The sequence below is a fragment of the Apteryx mantelli genome, chromosome 10 (assembly GCF_036417845.1).
Source record: "Apteryx mantelli isolate bAptMan1 chromosome 10, bAptMan1.hap1, whole genome shotgun sequence".
Taxonomy (NCBI): domain Eukaryota; kingdom Metazoa; phylum Chordata; class Aves; order Apterygiformes; family Apterygidae; genus Apteryx; species Apteryx mantelli.
The window spans coordinates 12,677,992-12,701,372 of record NC_089987.1 but is presented as its reverse complement, the minus strand read 5'-3'; the positions used below and the strand labels follow the sequence as shown (position 1 = coordinate 12,701,372).

General features: G+C 35.4%; 1 protein-coding gene across 1 annotated transcript in view; it reads left to right on the top strand.

Annotated features, from left to right (window-relative positions):
• The window catches only part of TDRD12 (tudor domain containing 12), a 37,944-nt gene extending 16,573 nt beyond the window's left edge, over positions 1 to 21,371 (top strand). Inside the window, 17 exon segments of the mRNA XM_067302894.1 lie at positions 456 to 583; positions 3,333 to 3,524; positions 4,660 to 4,788; positions 6,269 to 6,386; positions 10,261 to 10,400; positions 10,489 to 10,709; positions 11,481 to 11,580; positions 11,759 to 11,946; positions 12,356 to 12,566; positions 13,393 to 13,485; positions 15,517 to 15,692; positions 17,159 to 17,271; positions 18,878 to 18,932; positions 20,103 to 20,216; positions 20,304 to 20,457; positions 20,548 to 20,614; positions 20,964 to 21,371. Of these exon segments, the coding sequence (XP_067158995.1) occupies positions 456 to 583; positions 3,333 to 3,524; positions 4,660 to 4,788; positions 6,269 to 6,386; positions 10,261 to 10,400; positions 10,489 to 10,709; positions 11,481 to 11,580; positions 11,759 to 11,946; positions 12,356 to 12,566; positions 13,393 to 13,485; positions 15,517 to 15,692; positions 17,159 to 17,271; positions 18,878 to 18,932; positions 20,103 to 20,216; positions 20,304 to 20,457; positions 20,548 to 20,614; positions 20,964 to 21,049 (2,285 nt within the window). The 3' untranslated portion in view covers positions 21,050 to 21,371.
• The last annotated feature ends 2,010 nt before the right edge of the window (positions 21,372 to 23,381 follow it).

Genomic DNA, 23,381 nt, shown 5'->3' with positions numbered 1-23,381 from the left:
TGTATTTACTAAAAACACTTTATTTAGTTTTGCTAATCTTGTGTGGGCTTTTTGTTAATCCTTAACAATCTCAGCTATGAGATCAGACCATATTGCTCAGGGCTTTATTCAGTCAGGTCCTGAAAATCTCCAGCGGTGGAGACTGCACCAGCAGACCAAAAATGACTGCCAACCAGAAGTCGGACAATGGGGTTCAGTGTGTGTGGGGTGTGTGTGTGTGTGTGTGTGTGTTCTTTTTTTTTAAATATAAATATAGCTGTGTATGTGTGTATATATATAACATATACACTTGTGTGTGTATATGTATACACGTGTGTGTAAATAAATATTCAAGATGATGCATATGAAATGCAGATATGCCCTTTTTAATAAATGAGTATGGTCTACAGCATTTTTACTTGTATTCTTTCAAGTTAGGAATTAAGAATGTAACAATTTTTTCTTCTAATGTGTAGGTGAAGTTATCGTGACTACACCATACAGCCTCTTGAGACTGCTTGAACATCACAGTTTATTATTTCTCAGACTTTGCCATCTTATTTTTGATGAGATTGAGGTACTGTTCTCTGAAGCTAGTGAACAGGTAAATGGGTTACACATTCAGATGGTGACATGGTATTTCAGTTCTGTGCCCATAACAGTCTTGAAGATGCTCAAAAAACCAACTCTTCTCAACCCCATGGCAGAGTATAAGTTGGGAAGAGAATTAGAAAAATCTGTAGTTCTAGCAGAATGAAATACAAGAAAAGTAGAGTTGTAACCTATTCTACTTTTCCTGCCATCCATAGGTGTGTTGTTTGTTTGTTTATTTAATGGAAGTGCTCTGTCTTGTCCTGTCTTATGCTGCTGCTTTATTATATTGTGTCTCATTTGCCATGGATGATTTCTCAAAGACTTAGAGGTGTTCTTTCAGCATGGTAGCTGTAGCTTCAGTGTAGGGTTTTTTGTTTTTGTTTTGTTTTTCAATCTAATTTGAAGACTTGCATCTTCTGCCTTTAGGAGCCTCTCTTTCTCTTCCATCAGTGTTGTTATGAGCAACTTCAGTCCAATAACTGTCTTTATCTGTAAGCTCCTCAGCCTCCAAAGAAAGGCAGAAGTTGGCTTTACGAAACATCTGTGCTCTTGGAAATAATCATAAAAGTTTAGCCTTAGGCTTTAGGGTCAGCACAAGCAAGAAGGTGATCCCAACTTGGAGAATCTTGTTTGAAAAAACATTATTAAGTTCCTAATTAACAAATATGTATTAATCTTCAAACAGTGGCTTATTTGAGTAAACCACATAGTAGTTTATGTGTAAAACTGTGCCAGCCATACAGTTATGTTCTTCACGTAAATTTTTTCCAAAGGTCTTGCTGTTTCTTCTTGATGAAAGTATGTCTTAATCAGTGGGAGGAAAAGAGCAGAATTATGGCAGTTTAGTTTGTATTTACCTGCTAAAACTTTTTTTGGTGGAACGTGTGAAATTTCTTGCTGCTTTGAGGCTTCATAGAGTAAATGCTTTCTGTTAGTATTGCAGTATATTGTATCATCAGCATGCAAGAAAGAGCTTAGACACATCTGTTTTTTCACTGTCATGGATTAAAAAAAAAAATCCTTGATTTATTAATATTACCTATTTAAAATTTGGTGATGAGACTAACGGGCCACGTTTCCAGTTCTTAAACAAATTTCTAATGAAAAGTAAGCGAAATCTCTCAGTAGGGATAGATTGCCCAGTTTGCTGTATGCAAAGCTGCTTCAATATGCCTTTGTAGCAGCCGATCTCATCATAAATGAGATGAAATATGATCCTCATCCAGTGGGATATCCCTTCTTTCTTTTGAGACAGAGTGCAGATGTACCACATAAAGATTGTGGAAAAGATAATTTATAAAATATTGTGCTTGTATCTACCTGATCTTAACCAGTTGCAAAAATTGTATTTTTTTTTTCCTATTGTGTTCCAGAGTAGAAGTGTAGCATTTTGTAGGCTCTTCTGAGCTGCTAAAAAACATTGGTCTTGAATAGGAAAGAAAATAAGAGATGATGTTTCAAATGGAAGCTGTCATATGATAATGGTTGAGCTATTACAGCTCTCCCAGAGCATTGTGTTACAGAAATGTTAAGAATATTGAGATGTCATTGCTGCTGTGGACAGGTTTAATGCCAGGTTGAGAGAGATTGCTTTTTAGAGTTGTGCCAGAACTGTAGAAAATGGCTTACTATGGTAATGGTTTATGTGCCAAAAATTCTGATGCCATTCCACCACCGGGTTGCTTGACTCTTGTGTACAGTGTGCTGCTGTCATTAGAAACGCATTCATTCTGTCTTGCCCTTGTGATCTTTCTTTTAATAAATGGTTTTCTAGCCCTTTTGGAGGGGGAAGCAGGGGAACAAATTAGTGTATTTGGCAAATTGGGCTTATCTTCTTAACTTTACTTTTTGCTGACTGCCTCTGACCTCTTAGGTCTGCTTTCGGCTCTGCTTAGTGTTTCTCATATTTGAACAAATCCTTTTCCTGAAGTTGCTGCCTTCTCAGTGGCAATCCTGCATTATGATCCTGTCTTTTGAGGGAGATCTTCAGATATTGTCTTGGACTGCTCCTTAAATCTTCTGGAGAGCCACAGAAGGACAGTTCTGCCCTGGTCACAGTTAGTCTTGTGAACTAAATTTTTTTTATAATGATCCCAAAAGATGTCTTTAAGATTTTTTACTGAGTTTGAGAAGACAATGCTCTTAATTGGATGTCTAGAGGAACCATATTGGAGAAGGGATGCTGTCTGTAACTTCATAGAAAGACTGAAAACTTATTTTTTTTAAATCGCTGAAAATTCTGTGGCAACTGTGTATGTCTTAAGGTGCTATTCGTTGTTTTCTATTCAGTCGTATGCCTATACAAGGCAGGGGGGTAACTTATTGTAGGCAGAGGCATTGCTAAATGTACAAATGCGGTTGTATATTTTCCAGTTTCTCTGTTTAGCAGATTGGTGGTTTTTAGCAGGTTAAACTGTAATACTGGAATGTTAATTTTTCTAGAAGATTTTTGTAAAAGGCTTACTGAAACTTCTCCTTTGTGTTTTTATCTGTGCTAGCTACCTCCCTTAATAGGTTATTACAATCTCTTCTAGGGAAGATAGTGTGTGTTTATGTGTGTGTGTGTGAGCGTGCATGCACTTTTCCTTCATGCTCTTCTGTCACTTTCTTTTTACTTCAGAAAGTGCTCAAATAGTAGGATAAAAGTGCACAAACCAAACACTTGTTTGATCAAACAGTGTCCTCTTCACTGTGGTTACATATTCACTGGAATAGAATAAAAAGATAGAAAAAACTTTTTTTTTTCCCTCTCTCAATAGATTTTTACCATACTGGATTATTACAGGAAAACTATTATTATAGAAGAACGGCTGTATTCACCACATCAGGTTGTTGCTGTTGGAACTTGTTGGAATAAACATATAACACATTTGCTAAAGGAGTTCATGAATGATCCTTACATTGTGATAACCGCTATGGAAGAAGCTTCCATATATGGAAATGTGCAACAGGTGGAAATTTGGGAATGTTGCAACTGTTTGTATACTAAAATATTTTACTGTTTGTGTGCTGATTAAGCTCAGTATACAAGTCTGCTGGTTGGGTGGTTTGCTTTAAATAGGTAGTGTTGGAATCATAACTCAAAACTCTGTTCAGATGCATTTCCCATATATCAGCTTGAGGTGATTCTTAGAAAACCTGTATAATGTTAATCACTGAATGAGCTGAAGGTCTTTTAATTTAGTTTGTAGCACTGAGATGAAGATATTCCCCCAACTATTTTCATTATTAGTGCAAAGAGGTTTGAATTTAATGTGAAGTGGTTTTAAATGGTATAGTTTGCGACAAAAATTTTATTGGAATGTGTTTGGAGTCATTAATTGTGAATGGCAGAACTACAAAGTAAGTTATTCTAAGACAGTGCTTGTAAAATGCTAGTTTTACTAATCTATGTAGCGTGTGCTACACAACATGGAACGTACTTTCTGGGAACGTTAGGTCAAAGTTACTAAATGTTATTAGGTGTTTTCTCACTTAATTTCCAGTTAATATGCTGTAGTCATTAAGAATAATACAAAATGTTGTGACTGACCTGAGTTCTTTTGTGTCCAAGACTGTCATAAGTTGGAGATTAAATATGTTGGGAAATTGGTATGATTAGACACTTGAAGCATGGCATAAACCTGAAAAATTATCCCTTCTTGTGATAAGTTGAATTTGTGGTTTGACAGGGTTGAAAGATGTCACAGTTTTGATGCTTTAGTTATTAACAGAGTATTTCAGGCAGGGCAGTATGGTTTTTTGGAGTGATACTTGAAAATGCCAAACTTATCAATATAAATTTGATAAAAAATGAGATAAATGAAAACTCTTAGCAATTTTAACAGAGCATTTTACTTAGGTGCTTAAATGTGGGAATTTGATTGCTATGTGAATATATGCTTTTGAAAGCTATCCTAAATTGATCTCCTTTCCAAGAATTGTATCTTCTGTAAGCTTAGCAGAAGAGCTAGGGTGTACTGGTTTCTCTTTGATTTAGGTGGTATTACATAACAATGCTTAGTGCTTATTAAAAGGAAGAATTATGTAGCAAAATGTGTATATATTACATGAATTATCAGCCCTGTGTTTTGTATTGGCTTTTAGGTTGTGCAACTTTGCTTGAACAGTGAGAGAATTGCTGTGTTGCTCAGAATACTGGATTTTACATCTAACAGTGTTGAAAAGATGCTGATATTCACTAATACAATAAATGAAGCAGAAATGGTTCATCAGGTAACAGTTTACATAGATACATGCTATTTAAAATGTTACTATGACAAGTTAAAATATCTCAGCTTCTGAGAAGAAAGGACTATACATTTGGAAGTTAGCTGTTTCTTTCTGTTAAAAATAGCTCCCAGCCCCACCCTTCTGCCAGCTCTAAAAAAGCATAGCTGGCAGGAATGTCTTACATAGAAAGCATCCATTATTGTTTTTAACTGTTTACAAGAGTGATTTGGGGAAAAATTAAGCCACAGCATTTAGAAGTTTTATTCTGTTGCCTTTCTGCTTTGGGATAGTTAAAGTTGTAGAAGGCTGTTGCTCTGATTTGAGAGAAGCATTTTCTGTCATCCTGTGAAATCTACCAGAATTTAGCTAAGCTTCAAGTCCTGGGGGATCGGGAAGGTACCGTGCTCAGTAGAGGTTTTCTTAGAAACTGGCAGAAAATTTCTTCAGAAACTTATCCCCATAGAACGTGCTCTGGTTTTATGACTTTTTCTTAATGGGATTGTATACAGAGTATTTCAGAGAGGGAGACTAAGGACTTTTCCCTGCAATTAGTCTTTCTGCAGTAAACAGAAAAAAAATCTCTTCTGTACTTGTCTCTTTACTGGTCCTCAGATGGTATGAAGTAAGAGTGGTGTTTAGTCTGATTTGATTGGGAAGCAGGAAATGGGAAGCAGTGCTGTTAAGCCTGGACAGGGAGGTGTGGATGATGAGGATATTACTGCTAAGGGAGGCAGGCTGTGAGAATATTAAAATTAAAACCTTTAGAAACCTTAGAGATGGCTTCAAGGATTAGGGATTGAAAAGATGTATGGCTAGACTGCTCAGGTATAATAGGAATAGATGTCAGAGGTCCTGAAAAATGGGAATATATTCCTTTCCAGAAGCTGGAATAGATCCTGTGATCCTTAAGGATACTTTAGTGTAAGCATTAGTGTATCTGGAATGTTTAATCTTTTAAGTGTTAACTTAGTTCATTAGACATGCCAGTTTACTAAGTAACCAATGCTTTTGTATTTCCCCTTTTAATTTGTGAACCTTGAACTTAACAAAGGTGTAGAGCCTTTTTAAGATTATTACATTCATGCAAGTTAAATGTGGGTAGATCACTGAGGGATTTGTGTGCTTTTTCTGAGAGAGAAAACATGAACCTGCATGTTGTTAAGTAATAGAATCCACCTAGAACAGGGAGGATGCTTTTAATGGTGGGAAAACTTCAAATGGAATTTGCACCTTCTTAAACAACTGTGATACATAAATCTGTAAGAAGCTGGGCTTTATTAATTTTCTTTTAATACAGGAAATGAATAAGCTTAATCTTAAATATTTTTCATACAAACAACCTAAGAATTTCATAACTTCTTTATTGGCTCTCCCTTCATAGTAACTAAGGGAAGCTAGAGACTAACAAGATGTACTAAAACTAGAGTTTATTAGAGCAGTTACTGCAGTATTGGGACAATATCACTTTTTATTTCATCATCAGGCACTGAGGAGCAATTCAATATTTTCCTTGAAAATACATAAAGAAAGCGAGTTTAATTTTGAATATGTTTTAGAACACTGGACAAAAAAATATAGTTCTGGCACTCACGTTGTGTTAGGTGAGTATTTTCTTCCTGTTTAGTTGTCAGTTTGCTATTATTTCTTCATGGTGAATTATGTTCTACTAGCTTATCTTGCTGTTGCTTCCACAGAGCAAGTTTCCTACGAATTTTTCTTTTTTTTCCAGCTACCACTTTACTTGTTAGTGTTACAACTAGTGCAGGTTCTATTTTTCTGGACCCCAGGGCCAACTGATGAGAAGAAAATTGTCAGTAAGCCATACTTACTAGAAGAAGCATAAGGGAGTTCTTTGAAATATTAGTACTAAAAAATGGTTGTTGTAACTGACTTTTAGAAAACTTCCACAATTTTACAATTGTGTACTAATACAAAGGTACTTTCAGTATGAAGCAATTTAGATGCTCATAAGCCTTGGCATAAACATTTCCCATATGTTCTGATAGAATGTTATTTTTTAAGCTGCTTGCAGTAGCAGAGACAAGAGACTCTTACACAGTTTTAAACTTCATTTTTTCCTTTTGTACACTGAAGGCGGGAATATTAACTTAATTACATCTGATCTGTTCTGACTTTGTGTTAGCATTTCTACATTACTTCAGGTGTTTTCCTTAATAGCTATAATCATACTTCCTGTATTGTTACAAGGCCATCTTAATACCATAGTAGTCTGATAATCTGTGTTAATTAAAACTTGATTAAAGTGATTACATGTTTTTTCTTTCTTTTTCTTTTTTTTAAGTGTTTGCAGGCTCTTTTAATGTGAGAAGGATTGTTTGAAAATGAGATGATTTTGTTTTCACGATGGTTCATATTCAGCCTCAGCAGTATGGGGAGAACTTTTTTTTTCCTCCTACCTCGTAACCTGTTACATGTTGACAGTGAAATACCATCACTAGTCAGGTTCTGGGCTGTGGAGCTTCACGAGAAACCAACATTAGCAGCCAAGATCTGACCACCCATGCCTGGCCTGTCTGGGCTGGTGCTAGGTACTGAAGGAGAAAGACTTGCGTTCTGTTTGCATCACTTTAGCAGTAGATCTTGGTCACCCAGGGGCTCCACATGCCTCAGTCTTTCTAGAGGCAGACAACTCTGAAAGGAGTGCTTGCTTTCTTCACTGTTTTTGTTGTAATAGTAGGCATCTACCTGCTGTGACAGTTACTCATTCCAGGTATTTCTTAAGAGAATGCCCTGGTCAGGTTTTTCCATAGTCTCTTATTTTCTAGTAACTATCCCAAGCTTTGTTGCTGTTAATTGATTCAACTGCTTGTTTCCTCTTACCTCTCCCTGTCCCTCCTCCTTCCCTTGTGCCCTTTGCCACTCTCCCCCAGCAAGTTGAAAGGAAATAGAAATGCCCAATGTCAAACCATTGTTTCTGCACACCCACTCATTATTTTAATTCCTGCTGATTTCAGCCACTGCTAAAAAAAAAAAAAAAAAGCAGAATAATATCTTGGACTGTTATATTGAAAGATACGCCACCCTGCTGAATCTTAAACACAAGCCACTAAAGGGTGTGTGGGAGTATTGCTACATGCTTGCCCTGGTCTTGTAGTTTTCCTAGGCATCTCTGTTAGCCAGTGTCACAAACAAGGACACGAACTGGAGCAAAGCCGCAAACCTTTGGTGCGATCTGTATGGTCATTCTTGCAAGGATCTTGGCTAGTTTTTAGTATATTTCTATATGGTGCTGTAGTTTAGGCTTACCAGTTGAGGAGAGTTTTGCTTGTTCAAGTCTTGAATAACCTCTACTCCTCTACCCTGGTCTTCTACAAATACCAATGACCTACAGCATCCCAGAGAACCTTCTAGGTAAAGACTGGTCATTTGGAGATATTTGCTCTTCTGGTTCTTGGAAAACCTGCTCTTGACCAGAGATTGTGCAGATTCTTTGGGTTAATACATTGTTACGTTTTAGAAGTGTCTGCAGGGAAGACAGTTGTAAAGAAAAGTCTTTACTTCTGCTTTTTTTATAATTTTTCTTGCCCTTGGGTGAGGAATGTTTTGATGGTAAATGTGATTTAAAGATGAACTGAATAAATTAGGTTTAAGTAAAATGCAAATATTTAGAGCATTCAAAATAACACAGGCATAAAATTCCTAAATGAAGCAAGGGGGAAATAATGTGAAGATTAATTTCTCTTTTCTCTGTCTCAGTGGACAACTTGTCCATTCTTAACACTTGATTCTCAAAGACTGTTTCTACCTTTATGGCTAAAGTTATATCTGTTAGAATTTAAAAGGTCTTTCTCTTTCTTACATTATCCAGTTTACTTGCTGTATGTTTCCTTGATATCCTCTTGCCAGGAATGTGTCAGTCCTTAGAGCTAAAGTCTCAGGTTGCATTCATTAGAGAGAACCTTGTTAAGCATGATAGCTTTTAGTAGCTGATTATCCTTTAGAAACTCTCTAGAAAGTCTAGATAGATCTAATTTTTCTCTAGAGGCTCACCCTTCTGAAACACTCATGGTTTTATTCCTCTGTCCTCGCTTCTTTTGCATTTTTTGGGTTTATACCCATCCCGTTCCAACTCTGGTATATTTTCTGATTTCGAAGGAAGCTGATTAACTTCTTGAAATTACAAGTTCTATTAATTCGTATTTGTTTTTGACAAATTTTGTTGTTTTTAGTGAGTTGCTTTAGCTCTCTGTTGCCAAAATTGGCTCAAAGCATAAGTGGGAACACTAGATATATTTCCAACGTAACAGCATCCTATCATAGGATAAGCTCTTCTTTTTAATTAAGCATTGTTCTGTTTTCTTGGGAATTCAAATATTTTTGTTAATTAAAGTGTCATTTCTTCTGAGTAATTAATCTCTTCCTCAGCTGCTTCTGCCTTTGCTGTCCTCATTGTGACTGTCTGTATTTTTCTGTGCTGGCTCTTGACTGAAAGAAGGCAAGACTATAAAACTGTTTGGGTATGAATGGTCCCAAAGTCTTTTTTTCAAAACAAAATGGCATTTTAAAAAAATGAAACAAAGCAACCTTCTTATTTCTCGTCTAAATGTACCTAGGACTTATTTTTACTATTAGTGGCTTTTAATCTGTATTATCCTTAGACCACCTTATGTTTACCCATGTTCTTGCGTTGCTCAATGTTTAATGGCGTAAGTTTGCAGCTCTCAGCATACATAGCCACTGTCTCACTTTCTTGGACTTCCAATCCAAGAAAAATTCCCGAATTCTTGTTCTGGTATATAAGTAGTTACAGAATTTCAGTGTCTCTCATTCAGTCTTTCTCTTGCTCTTTTTTTGTTTTTCTTTTTCATTCCCTCATTTCTATCTCAAGATAGGAGAACTTGTACCAAGAACAGGATAAATCTCTAGGCCTTGGAGATGCTAGGGGTTTCTGCACAGCCCATATATTGTTAATGACTCAGACAAGTTAGAAAATACAGTGACAGAAATTTTCTTCAACACCTTTCAGCAGATCCCCGTTCAGTGTAAGGCTTCATTCTTGAATACTAAGTTTTGATAAAACTTTTATCTCTCTGAACAGAATACACTTTCTGAAGATTTTAAAATCTTGGGAAAAGTCTGTTCTGTCAAATGTTAGCAGATGAGGATCATCTCATTGGATTTATACTTGAATTTGACTTTACTTTCTATTTATTCTTAGATAATGAATTGCAAAGTACTTTACAGTGGCCGCTTCTGTTTTTTTGTTTTGATACTGATACAAGATACAGGATTACACAAGAGATGATTAGAGGAGACTAATGTGTAATCTTGTATCTTTGCCGTGTGCCTGTGAAATTTGACTGAAAAAACTTAATACCTTGTGTGAGTGTATTAGAAAAGACCTTTTTCTTACAGCAATGAATAGGGAAAAGGAAACAGCTGTGACAAATATGATGTAATACTTAAGATAATTGTAGTACTTAAATATATTGTGTGTATAAAACATGTTTTTAGTCTTAACAGATGACTGCATGCAGTCTTTGGGAATTACAGATGCAACTTGCGTGATACATTTCAGTTTTCCTTCTTCTCCAAGAATCTTTGGTCAGCGTCTACACAACATGTCTGACAACTTCCATAATGTGATAGAGAAGGTTTGAGTAAATCATGAACAAGTTAATATTAACATTTGATACTTACATAGTGGATTAGAAGTTTTAAAAATATATATACTTTTTTTAGGGTTCTTTTGTAGATCAAGAATATACAAAGGCAAGGTCAGTCTTACTACTAACAGAAAACAATGCATGCCATGCTCCTGGGGTCCTGCGCTATTTGAAGCATGCTGAAGCTGAAATTCCGCCAGAACTGCATGATTTTACTGCCAGGGTGCTAGAAGCTGAAGAAGAAAAGAAGCTTGCAAGGCCTCTGTGCACCTATCTTAAAACACTTGGGATTTGCAAGTAAGGAAATGACAAGTTTTCCCAACACCCATACTTAAACAACAAGGCATTATCTGCTCTGAATGATTACTGCTACTAGTTACTTGATTAGTTTTCCTGTTGAATACTCTCATTCGGATTGGTTTTTGCTCATGATTCTCTTCACTGCTTTGCTTGTGTCATTCTTTAAGTACTTCTATAAGAACAAAAATATTAACATATAAAAATATTAACATATTTTTGTGAAGACTAATACATAGTCTGACACAGTAGCATAATTGATCCTAACTCTTACCTAGATGTATTTGAGCGAGCTTCAAGCCAGTGCTTTGATTAGTACTCTAGGCGCAATTCCACAGGGCTGGTGGGTGCTTTACCCTCTCCCCTGTGCTCGCCTGTCCCTCGAAGGTGGGCAAGTAGATGAAGACTTATCTCCGAGCTGTGTACAACTGGATTGTAAGTAGTTCCTGAGGGAGGAAGCTAAAGTGTTCTCAGGTATGACTTCAGTGTAGATACTGTTATGAGTCATGAAAAAAAAATGTTAATTTTTAGTGCTTGTCTTCCTCTGAAATAAGGTGATATTTTTATTACGAACTTCACCCACTAAGATAGGCAGATAAAACTGTCAAAACTATCTCCTTGAGTCATTGGTGATGTTCCATAATCAATTTCTGTCTCATTTGGGGCTGATGCAAACTTTTAGTGTTTAAAGTGTTTTAAGTTGCATCAAAATATCTTACCACTGAAAATAAAGGGTTCTTTTCTAAACTGTTTTTTTTTTCCAATACATAGGAATAGGAGAGAGTGTCCAGATCGTCATCACATTAATGTACAAACAGACAGACCCCGGAATATGCCAGATAAAATTACACCGACACCTGGGTGTGTGACAGTAAGTTATTAGTATTTATCTTGTTTTCAGGTATCAAGAGGACAGATCATAACTAGCTATATTTGGCACATTACTAAATCTTTTTTTAGGTTACACTTATATTGTTGTATTATGTACTGTATCTCTGGGATGTTTGTTCTTTAGGTTTCTTTCATCTCGGACTATATTATGTTTTCAGATAGTGCCTCTTCATATTGTAAATGCAACAAACTACTTTGGTCGCATAGTAGATAAACAAAAGGACCAATATGCAATTCTTGCTGAAGAAATGAATGAGTATTTTAAGAAACCGAGTAATAACGTCTCTGTTGAAAAGGTGGAGAAGCTAGCATGGTATGGATTGTATGAGGAAACATTTTTTCACAGGTAAAAAAAACTATTAATTTTTTCAGGTGTATTTTTTAATACAAAATAATCTAAAACCTTTCCTATTTAAAAAAAGAAAACAGCAAAGAAAGAACCCTACTGCTATTCAAATCAGTCTTTAAAAGGACAATCTTTAAAAAGCCAGCATGTATTTTTTTTTAAGTTTCCAAATGGAAAATAGAGTGAATAAGTGCACATGCGTGCACATGTGCACACACACGTATTTCTATGTAATATTTTATAAAAATGTGTAACATTTTAATACAGAAACAAAAGTTTTCTATTTTAACTTACTGTGAAATTTTCGTTTTTAAAAGATTAGAAAAGAGTAGATTAAAAAATAAAATTTTTTTACAACTGATATTATGAATAACAATAATTCAGTTTTTCCTCTCTAACTCCTGTGAAGGGTTCAGGTGGTAGAGATTTCCCCAAAAGAAGAAAAAAAATTATTCTTTAATGTTACAATTAAATACATAGATGAAGGCAGAATGAGTCAAGTTGAGAGCCATCGACTGCTTCAGTTACCTGCAAGATTTCAGAGTCTGCCACCTCAGGCTGTGGAATTTATAGTTTGTAGCGTGAAACCCATTGATAATGAAATTGAATGGAACCCAAGGGTAATGTTCATCAATTTTTTTCCTGGTATTTCCTTTAAGTTCTGTAAGTTTTCTTGGTTTCTTATTTCCTATGGGAAAACAGTTAATGAAGTGTAAACTTAGTTCTCAGATTTCATTGCTTATTAATACTACCAACAGATATCTGTGTTGCTGGGCCAGATAATTCTAGGAAGTTATTATTCTGTAGGCATAAAACCAAGAAAACTAAAGTGAAATTTATAGGATTGTTCTTCCAAATGATTTAATAAATGATATATTAGTCACAGTAAGCTATCATGTTTTCTTCAAATTGAAATCAAGTAAAATATCTTTAATACTCTGCCTTATCAGCTACTTTACTCTTTGTTGTCAATAGACAACTGTGGATGTTTCAGGAAGTGATGCTTTAATCAGTACAATTCAAGTGATAAATCTCATACTGTTTCTTTGGGAAATGTTTTCCCAAAGAGCTCTTCGGAGAAGCCAGAAAACCTTTTTTCCTCTTTTCTTCAGAATTTTTCTAAGTGGGGGAGGAGTGCATATGGCCTCTTCCAAAATAAATTATTGGTACTCTTGAATCTGTGGGGAATATCAGGGGAAGGGTAACCTCTGTAAATTGGTCTGTTTGAGTAATCTCCTGTTAAGGAAGCTCCTTCCTCAAGGAGTGATACTATTTTAATCTGTTAATACTTTGAGTATTTCATCAGTTAATTCAAAAATTGGGGTTTTTTTGTTTGTTGAATACACTTATCATTGTTAATTATAATGAAACAACTTTCTGAGCTTAAAATAACTGCAAAATTATGTTGTTATACATCTCCAATGGAGTCAAAATTGTTTTTCTTAGGTTACTAGTCATATTTATCACAAAATTAAAGGAAAACCACATGAAGCAAAAATGGTGCTTACTTTGGGAAATACAGTTTGGGTTGACCCAATGGTAAGTATGAAATTATGGCATTAGAATATATTTGATTTTTTTATCTAAAATCCTTTATAAATGTTGTTTCTTCCTTTTCTTTTCCTCTGTTATTTCCTGTTTTATTCTATTCAGTATCCACATAACACTATTCATTAATATTTGTGTTTGTGTAGACAGAATATGTGATTGAGTATATCTTGAACTGTAAATCTGGAGAGCTGAATTTGCACCAGTAACAGAGCAGCAAATGAATTCTAAAGGTCATTCAGACTATTCCAAAAAAGTTAATAACAAAAATGTATTTTGGAAATACAATTTTTTTCACATTGTTTTCTTGTAAAAATTAGTTCTGTAGTTTGTCAGACGTTCCTCTGAAAGAATGAAGCTTGTCCTTTAATGTTAACATTATGTGCTGATGTCTAAGACCTCTTACACTAGAGAGATGTTCTAGAGGTTTAGTCTCTATGTTTCTAAGTCTTTGCTGTCTTTTATGGTTCTTGCACCTGCTTGAGATTGGGGAAGGTGATGCTTCTTCCTTACCTGTCCACATTGTGAGAACAATGGTCAGTGTATAACAAGTTGTATTGTGATTTTTGCTTTTGCAGTGATTCAGACACAGATGGCTTTTAGATTTGATGCTCTCTTTTTAAATGCCCTTGTTGTTTCTTTCTGTTTTTTTCATGTTTTTTTGCAATCCTTTTTCCTGCAGCAAGTTTGATTCCTGGCTTTTTTGCAAATTGAAAGAAGCTCTTAAGCCCTCCCCCTGAGTTTTCTTGATCAGAGTAGCAAGAAGAGGTGCTTTTGGTTTTTTTTGATATCCTTTTACTTATGCTAATCATCTGGAAGATTTCTTGCTCTTTTGGGACATAAACAGAATTTCTATCAGCATTCAGAAAAGGACCCATAACCATTATTTTGATATAAAGGCTGTGATTCTGACCCTTTAAGAGATTAAGAGTTTTTGTTAAGTTTTATCATTGCAGTAATCTCAGACAAATGACGTTACTGCTTTAAATATTGGTTCTCTCTCAAAGCTGACTTTTTAAGCTTTTCCTGGAATTAAAACTTCGAGGTCAGTGCCATGTTTGTGTTGTTTTTCTGTCAGTTCTCTGGCCCGTAAGAGTGGGCTGGACCAAGTATCCCTGTCTGCAGTACTGGCTTGAAGGGAATGGCTAGGGAGGAGTTAAGAGCAAGTCATGCATGCAGTAATGCTTCCCCTAAATAGTCTCCTAGTCTCCCAAAACCTTGTTGGTAGAGATTGCCTTAAGGCTATGCCTTTCTTTAAAGGTTTCCTTTATCTATTCTGAAAATCACAGTAAAGGACAAAAACAAAAATCACGTGCCTTGTTAAGTCTTTCTAACAGGGGCATGATCAAACTAGTTGCACTGTCGTGATGTCGGTCTTAAGTTCATTTTATGATATCTGTGATGTGCTTCTTGTGGCTTCTGGGTCTTGCCAAAGAGCGCAGTAAGGTATTCGTGTGTTTTGGAACGTATCTTGCTAGGTATTCTGTCTGTGCTTTCAATCAACTATTGTAGATGTAAAAAGTGAAAAGAAAAAATCATCTAGAAGTAATTCTCACTGATAGCTTCTTTTCCCATCTGGTGTATCTCAGTATTTTCTCTTAGATTTTTATGCTGTTATTTCTTTGGTGTTCTGTGTTTTTCTTTGTTCCCCCCACCCCAGCAGTTTTATTGTTTTGGGGGGCCTAGAAGTTAGTTACTTTAACTGTATGGTGTGTGTTTTGGCTGAAATCTGTGTAATCAGGGCCAGGGTTTCATACTCTTTGCCTTCTTGGTTCTGTTAGATGGAACTAGCTATTGGTTACTTGAGCTGTTATCAGAGTGGAAAAGATGGTGGTTCTTTGAAATCAACAGAACATAGGTAAGAAATTTTCCCTTTTGAAAATTAGAGAAAATTAATTGTTATTACTAAATTATTATTAATAAATGGGGATATGTTTATTGTTTAATTTGAAGAACAGCCTAGAAGTGGAGAGAGAGAGTCTATGAACTACTGTTTTCATGTATTATGTTCTGTAATTCAAGGTCCGGGTTACCAGGCTTTCAAATTTGAAGACATCTGTCAATGAATACAATGTTCGATCTGAGATTTTGTCTATGGGACTGGGAACAGACAATCCGGAACATATAAAACAACTTCAGAAGTTGTGCAGACACATGAAGGTATTAGCTCATGAAGAAAACTTGGAGACTTTGTAAGTGTTTACAATTTTTTTTTCAGCATATATTTTAGTATAGGAAAAAATTTCATTGAATTAGTTAGATATTTACGTTATTAATATTACTGAATATGCTTTTCATTTAGACACAGATAATGGTGTTTGTGGTAGGTCTGCTTTTCTCTGACTGTATTCTTTAGCCACAAAACTAGCCTTTGAGGTAGGTAACCTTGAGTCTGAACTCAATTTCTGTTGTCTTTAAGATCAATATTTTTTTCTGAGTGCTTACCAGTCAGTACACCACCTCAAGAGAGTGTATTGCTAGTGCGCGTACAACTGTGGTATTCAAGCTTGAAAGTTTAGTCAGGTTTTTTTTGAAAGGGTTCAGAAAAACTTAGGATATTGACTTTTTGAAAAGAAGTATTTGATTAGTTCAACTGCATAACTCAGAAATAATTTCCCAAAAATGCTATTAGGTTGTACATGCTGTGCTATATTTTACCTAACCTCAGAGAGCTGTTTATTTGGAATATTTGGGAAAGCTGATAACCATTTACACCTTAAAAATATTCCTAAAGATATCATTTAGGATGAAAATGAGCCTAATCTTAATAATTTACCTCTGAACTAATTAAGGTAAGCTGCTTTGGTTCTGATTAAGCATGCTTGCCATAGATATTAATGCTAAATCTCCAAAATGGGTTAATTGAAAAGTTAGTATTTTTTCATACTTTCTTCTGTGGAATGAAATATTAAGTGAAGGCTCACTAGAATAGCCTCAGTCCTTTTCTAGTACTAGCTGTGTGGAGGTAATGGGAAAAAATATATTTTTCATTTGACCTGATGGCTCAGCATTTCAAAAATTCTGTGGGGCCGTGTTCATCTCAGTAGTGTTTTGATGGAAACTTCCTCAGCTGTTGCAGAGAGGAGGGTTACAGGTTTCCGGGATCTCAAGTTGCTTGGCTCTGTTTCAGTGCTTCCTAAATTCTGGAGTCCAGCTAGTGAAGCCCCAGCTGTACAGCTGTAGAGCCAGAGGTCTCTTACTAATGAGTGAACTGTTATTTAGCAGAGTATTCTGAAATTTTTATTTCTTTCTCAATCAGGTTGAAAAATGAAAATCAAAATCCTTTGTGAAAGGGAATCATTGTTTCCTATCTAGGTCTATCAGTAACACCTTCCCCCCCCCTCCCCCTGCTTAACATGCAGACTAATGGCAGTAGGTTTTTATGATTACAATTCAGGGGAAGTACTGCTACCATCAGAATTATAAATGTTCTCTTAACTTGGATTTCTGCATGAATACTCTTTCTGTGGGACTGAAGTTCAGCAACCCTGTGGTGAGATTGATTGAATACTAAAAGTACATTTTTAGAAGTTTTGGGGGTTTTGTATGTGTTAGAAGGAAAACTCAACTTCAGCAGAATTTCCAAGTATGATTAGGAATACTTTAACTATTAAATGTGTTTAAAACTTTTCTTTTAAAAGTATGCCTTTTTTATGTCCAAAAGCATAAAGGAGGAAACGGTCAGTCCACAAAATGTGTCGAACTTGCAGAATATACAAGAAAACTCTACTGAAAGCTGTAGTTCTTCAAAAATGACTTTGGAGAATCATCCATATGGTAAATGTCCTCATAACTTACCAAACACTTTAAAACTTGCAAAAAACAAATTTTCATTTAAAAAAAAAAAAAGTTGAATGAAAGTTTGGTGATTATATGTCAACCTATAGGTCATTTTACCAAAGGCAGGCTTCTCTGCGCATACAGAATAGAACCATATAGGTAGTGTTTACAGTGAGCCACAAATATCTGGTAATTAGTGACTTAGAGATGCTGTGGGTCTTATTAATATAGCTATATTAATTTTTTTGATTATTCTGTTTTTGAGAGACTCGAATTGTTTGGCTCTGAATGGAATGTGTGAGCAGGAAATATCTCCTGTGGAGACTCTGAGCATTTTGCTGTCAAAGGCATAGGGTTTAAGGAAGCTGGAACCTGTTGAAATATGTGAGGTGAATAACAGCATTGTTCATTGGGAGGTTGTTTCATGTTTCAAATAAATAATAAATACTGCAAAAATTTCCCTAGGAAATGTCTGCATATGCTAGTCACAGAGTTAAACAGCAGTTAGTGATCACCCTGAAGTCTTACTTCTCTATTGCAAGGTTTTTGTGAAGGGATTTTGCCTTTTGTCTTTAGGGGGGGGGGGAAAAACCTTCAACTTGGCCTCCCTCAAAGAACCACTACACACACATACACAGCCCCGTTCCCTCTCCATACAGCACAAACCTAGTCCTTTTCTCATGTTTATATAGCTATCTGAAATTATAGTTAAAAATCAAAGAGAGTGCTCTTTGCTCAATTAGGAAGTGTTGTCTGATAATATCAGGAAATGTATTCTTGAAATTAGTTTGCTGCAAACTCTAGTCATAGTTGGGATGATCTTTATGCAAGTTCCACAGGATTTGTGGAAAGTGTCCAAATTCACTTAGAGTATTTTGAGTAATAAGGATCAGAGTTTTTTAAAACAAGGGGCAGTGCAAAATTAGCCTGAAAAAAAAGATGCAGTTTGTTTCACTGAGGAGAGGGATTCAGGTGTTCTTCAGTAAAGAAACTTTAGAAAAAATAGTACTGAAAAGCCTTTTATATTAAAAAGGATGAAATTACTCTGCCTAGAAACTGTTTTTAGCTTAAATAGGGAATAGGTTATTGTTCTACCACCAATATTTGGCAGACCTAGTTCTTCTAAAATTCAAAGTTAAATACCCATCACAGTCTCTTTCGTTACTGAAAAAGAGGAGGCTTCAAAGCACTTAATTACGTAGGCTTTAACTCCTTTGCAATCTTGTGTATCACTTTCAAACTATTAAATGTAGCAGTTATAAGAATTTAAATGATACCTATCACTTAATTTAGATTTCTTTGACTATTTTGAAGACTGGAAAACCTTTTCCTGACCTGGAAAAGTAGGATGGGAGGAGGGGGTTGTTTTGTTTTAAATACCAATTATAATAGTCTCTTTTTAGTTACAATTTTCAGATGAGTTACTGACTTTATGAAATATTTCTGAATGGGAAGTGCCCAATATAAATACAAATATATGCTTGCAGTACTAATCCAGATGCTGACAAGTTATTTTTATGACACTACTGCGATATTCTGGAAGTGCCTGGCTTCTGCAGTACAGATGAGACACCCAAAAGATATTTTATTTATTTATTTTTAGATGGTGCACCTGAAGTTAAGGAAGCAGAAGACTCTACTCTTCATCAGCGTAAATGGTACAGAAATTAAGAGTGAATTGTTACTAGGTTTTTACCTTTTTTTTTTTTTTAATTGTAACTTACCCTCCCATCTGAGCACTGTATTGATATTTAATGCAATGAATTGGTTTTGTTTGTCTCTCCTTAATGTGATTCTGTTCTTTAAAAGAAAAAAAAGTTATGGTTTTGTTTTGAGACTGTGAATGCCTGCAACATGGAATTATGGCCCATTTTCTTTTTGAAATGTGGATCCAGTTAATGCAGATTTGCAGCTGGTTTTAAGATGCCTTGCAGGAAGAAATTGTAAGGTGCTTTGTGGATAAGACAATTTGTGTAGCATGCAGTAGAAATGAATGCTAAATCCTTTGCTTATTTAGGCCAAGGTTTGTGTTTGTGATTATGAATATGCTGAGGTATCTTACATGCAGTCTGTGGGGAAAGCCAGCAGACAGTGGATCCCGAAATGTTCTTAAATTTCTTACAGACTTTGGGAGCAGACAGGGCTTCCCTTGGACGGCTTATTCTTTCTCTTCTACCTATCATGCTAGCTGTGGGTGATTAACATTTTCTTGTGCAAATATCAGAACGTTCATTTTGTGTTTTAGCCTATTGGAAAAGTTCTTGGTAGGAAAAAAAAAAAGGGTGATTGAAGATTGAATCTGCATGTATCTCCTTCTGCAGCTTTGCTACCACAGTGAAAGATCTTTTCCAGTAAGTAACGTAAGTTGAGGTATGGCTAATCAGTTAGGTTCATGAGGGCTCACATGTGCCTGAAGATATGATAAGAGAAGCAACCTGAATGAACTGACATCACAGTCTCCTTATAGGATTTATCTTCTGTTATCTATTCCATTGTCATTTCAAGATTAGACTATGATAGTATACTTAAATGAGGCAATATGTTTGATCAAAGTCAATGCACTGTGTTTCTTCCAACTTTAGCTAATAGATATGCTCCTCCAAAGACTGAGACCCTAGTGCTTTTGTAGCAGGCTTGGCTGACAGAATATAACGTGCTTTCCTGATGTTTTACAGTGTCAAACTATTATGGCTGAGTACCCATACAGATGCTAAAACTCAGCTGCTTGTTGGCACCCTAATGGGAAAACCATGGTTGTATGTAAGAGAGCTTGTTTAAAACTCACTTGTTTTCTATTTTGGATTAAGTCCTGTTAAACTTTATTTTAGCTTTTATCCAGAAATAAAATGGTTTCAAAATGAAGAGACTGTTACAGCGAAGGTAAAAATAGCAAGTATAGCTGACTATAAATGCGAGTTCTCTAAAGAGAAGGTGGTTTTCAGGTAGGTTTAAGAAATGTAAGTTTAATAAGGATAAAGTTTGACTGTCAACTTCCATTTAACTTTTTAAAACTTTTTTTGATGGTGTAGTGCTTGTTCAGGAGACAAATTTTATTTGGCCGACCTGGAGCTGCATCAGCATATACTTGCAGAAAAGTCTGCATGTGTGATTAAGGATAAAGAGGCTATTATTGTCCTCACAAAAGAGAAGAGACAATCGTGGTGCAAGTTACTGAAGAACAAGGTGAAACAAATTCGTTTGAAAATTATGAATGTTCTGAACATACTAGCTGTGCTTCAGTATGAGTATTTCAAACAATGTTTTTGTTAACAGAATCCTCGTGTGTCTTTTGATTTTGAACATTGGGAAGATTTTGAAGATAAAGGCCCGTTTCCAGTTGGTAAGAAATAAGCATGTTGGTGTTTATCATGCATAAAATAATAAGCATGCTAATTTTTATTGCATAGACTTTATCTGAAATATTGAGTTATTTCAGATATGTGACACTTGACTGAATCACTGAAGTCTTCTGAAAACAAAGTATCTCTGGTACCTAGCCACATATAGCAAGACATTTTTCTTTTAGAAAAGCACAGACAATAAAAAGTAGTTTAGTAAAGCAGTTTGTAGTGTTTTGGTCTAGTTTGTAGTCTATGGTGCTTTTTTTTTTTATACTTCTATATATCGTTTGTTGTGAAGCTATTGGTTTTCTCACTTCATAATGTTATGTCTCTGTTCATTGCTTGTAGGTATTAAAAAGTTGCATTGCACTACTGTAGTAACAGAAGAATTGATGGACTCTTCTGAAGACAGTGGAACAGAAAGTGATGATTAATTTGGAGCTAAATCTCTTTCCTCTATTAAGATTTATCCTTCAAAATAGCATCTCTCTTCTTGTATGAGAATTTCCAGTCAAGTTGGTGGAACTAATTAAGGACAGTTCTGCAACCTGAATAATTAGGTAGGAGGTAAATAGTAAACAAAGTCCTTATCTTTTGGCTTTCAGAATCTGAAGAAATGTTCCAGAGAAGAAGAACGTTATGTATATTTTTCAATGCCTTCACCTTAAAATTGTTGGTATTTATTACTGGTGTGCACGTATGTAAATGTGTGCTGTCCAAACGGTAAAAATAAATGCAAAGAATAAACTTGGTTTATGAAGCAGTTGGACTTATATTTGTAATTACAGAGCTTCTAGTTTACTTATTTGAATGATTTTGTAGTGTTAGCAATGGTTATGTGTTTTTCTTTTTTTCTTTCTTTTTTTAGATAAATTCTGGTGGTCAGTTGTTTCTACCATGTCCCTTGCATGCGTACAATATAACTTTTGTTAGTGATAATCACATTTGTCAGTTCTGCATCAAGGTGTCCATTCCAGTGTTGATTCAACTCAGCTGACAACCTTTGTTGTTACTTGTTTGGAGATGTATTGACATGGTACAAAATGTTGAATTGTACAGCTTTTGTGGAACGAGCACTGTGATGGAGGTTTCAGTATTTGTTTTCAGTTTGACTTTTTCACTTTTCATGAATGTTCTTGCTTACTTCATTCCATCTCAATTTATCTAACCCTCCTTTCTCATCTAGATAAACAATGAAATCTCTGCTTAGCCCTAATGCTTAGCCCTTTAATATACCATCTTTCAGGAAATGATTTTTCACTGCTACATTTGTACACATCAAGAATATTTTACATTGAAGGAATAATGTAAAAGCCATTCATAATACATGAATCTGGTATCGATCTCTTTGCATCCACAGATCTCAGTGGACTTTACAGTCCTCCCATGATAACTACATGGTGATTTAGAATAGAGGTTTAACCTTACTGTATTTTTAACAAGGGAGTGTGTACTTGCTTGTTAGGGATTATTCTTTCAAGAAACACTGGATTCCTTTACTTCAAGAATGGGGGGAAAATTGTAGTAATATGTTTACAAAAACATTTTATGTTTTTTGTAGTGTTCATGCAAAATAATGAAAGCTTTTCTGTTTTTTTCTGAATATTTAAGAATATTGCAGATGCCAATGGAAAACTGCAGTGCAACAAAAAAGCTTGTAATAATTGTTAAATGCATGGTTAAAGTTTAATACTCACTATTGTGATCCTGATTACAACTGAACTTAATTATAACCTTCACTTGAGTATAGATATTTGCAAAGTTTAAATTGCTTTAGAAGTAATTTAATGGAAATCATTAATTCAACTTTATTTTGATCTTGCTCTACATTATCATGCAAACTGAGAGCTGTCAAATGACCAGCTTAAAAATCCTAGTGGAGCAGAATGGCAAAATGTGCCTGGCAGGAAAACATTCTTTGACTTGTCTGGTACCTAAATATAATGTGAAGTGCTTTTTCTGCTGGTAGATAAATCCAGTGGGTTATTCAACAGGCACAGAAAATTACATTATTTTTTGTTTGGAAACTAAGAGCTCATATGTGAGACAAAACCGAAAACTCCCTCAACTTTACATTCTTAGCAGCTGCCAAGAGCCAATGTATAAAGAACAATCAAAAAACTAAAATATGTAGCAGTATGTTTTAAAATATTCTCTTGGCCTCTAGCAGTTTGTGATCGGGTTCTTCATTAGAAAGAGATTTTCTGTGGACTTTTTCCTTGAATTTGTGTAGTTGTTTTTGGAACCTCTGTCAACTTTTAACATTTCCCCTGTAATAAGAAACTCAACGGTCTAATGACATGTTTTGTGAAGAAGTACCTCCTCCTGTTTTTTTGAACCTGTCACTGCGCAGTCCACTTGATGCCCAGTACCTCTTGAGCTGTAATAGGAACAGTTAGCTTGCTTTTACCACTTTCCTGCCACTCAAGACTCTGTTTATAGACCTGTCATCATCTTCCCTCCCTTCCCTCCCAAAAGGGTATCTCTTTTTGTAGCCTTCAAAGTTGCAGTAAATGTGACTTCAAAGTTATAGTAGATATAGTAATAGTGGGACTAGGACTAAAACACAGTATTCATCAAGTATGCATGTATAATAACAGTGCAAAACAAAACTGTAATTTTGTCATTTCCCTTAGCTGTTCTTAACCTTCATTTGGTTTTTGTTTTGCCGCTGCTGCACACAGAGCTGATATTTTCATGGAGCTGACTATAACCACAAAATCTCATTCAAGTGAATTAGACGCGTCATTTTATATGTACCTTTGG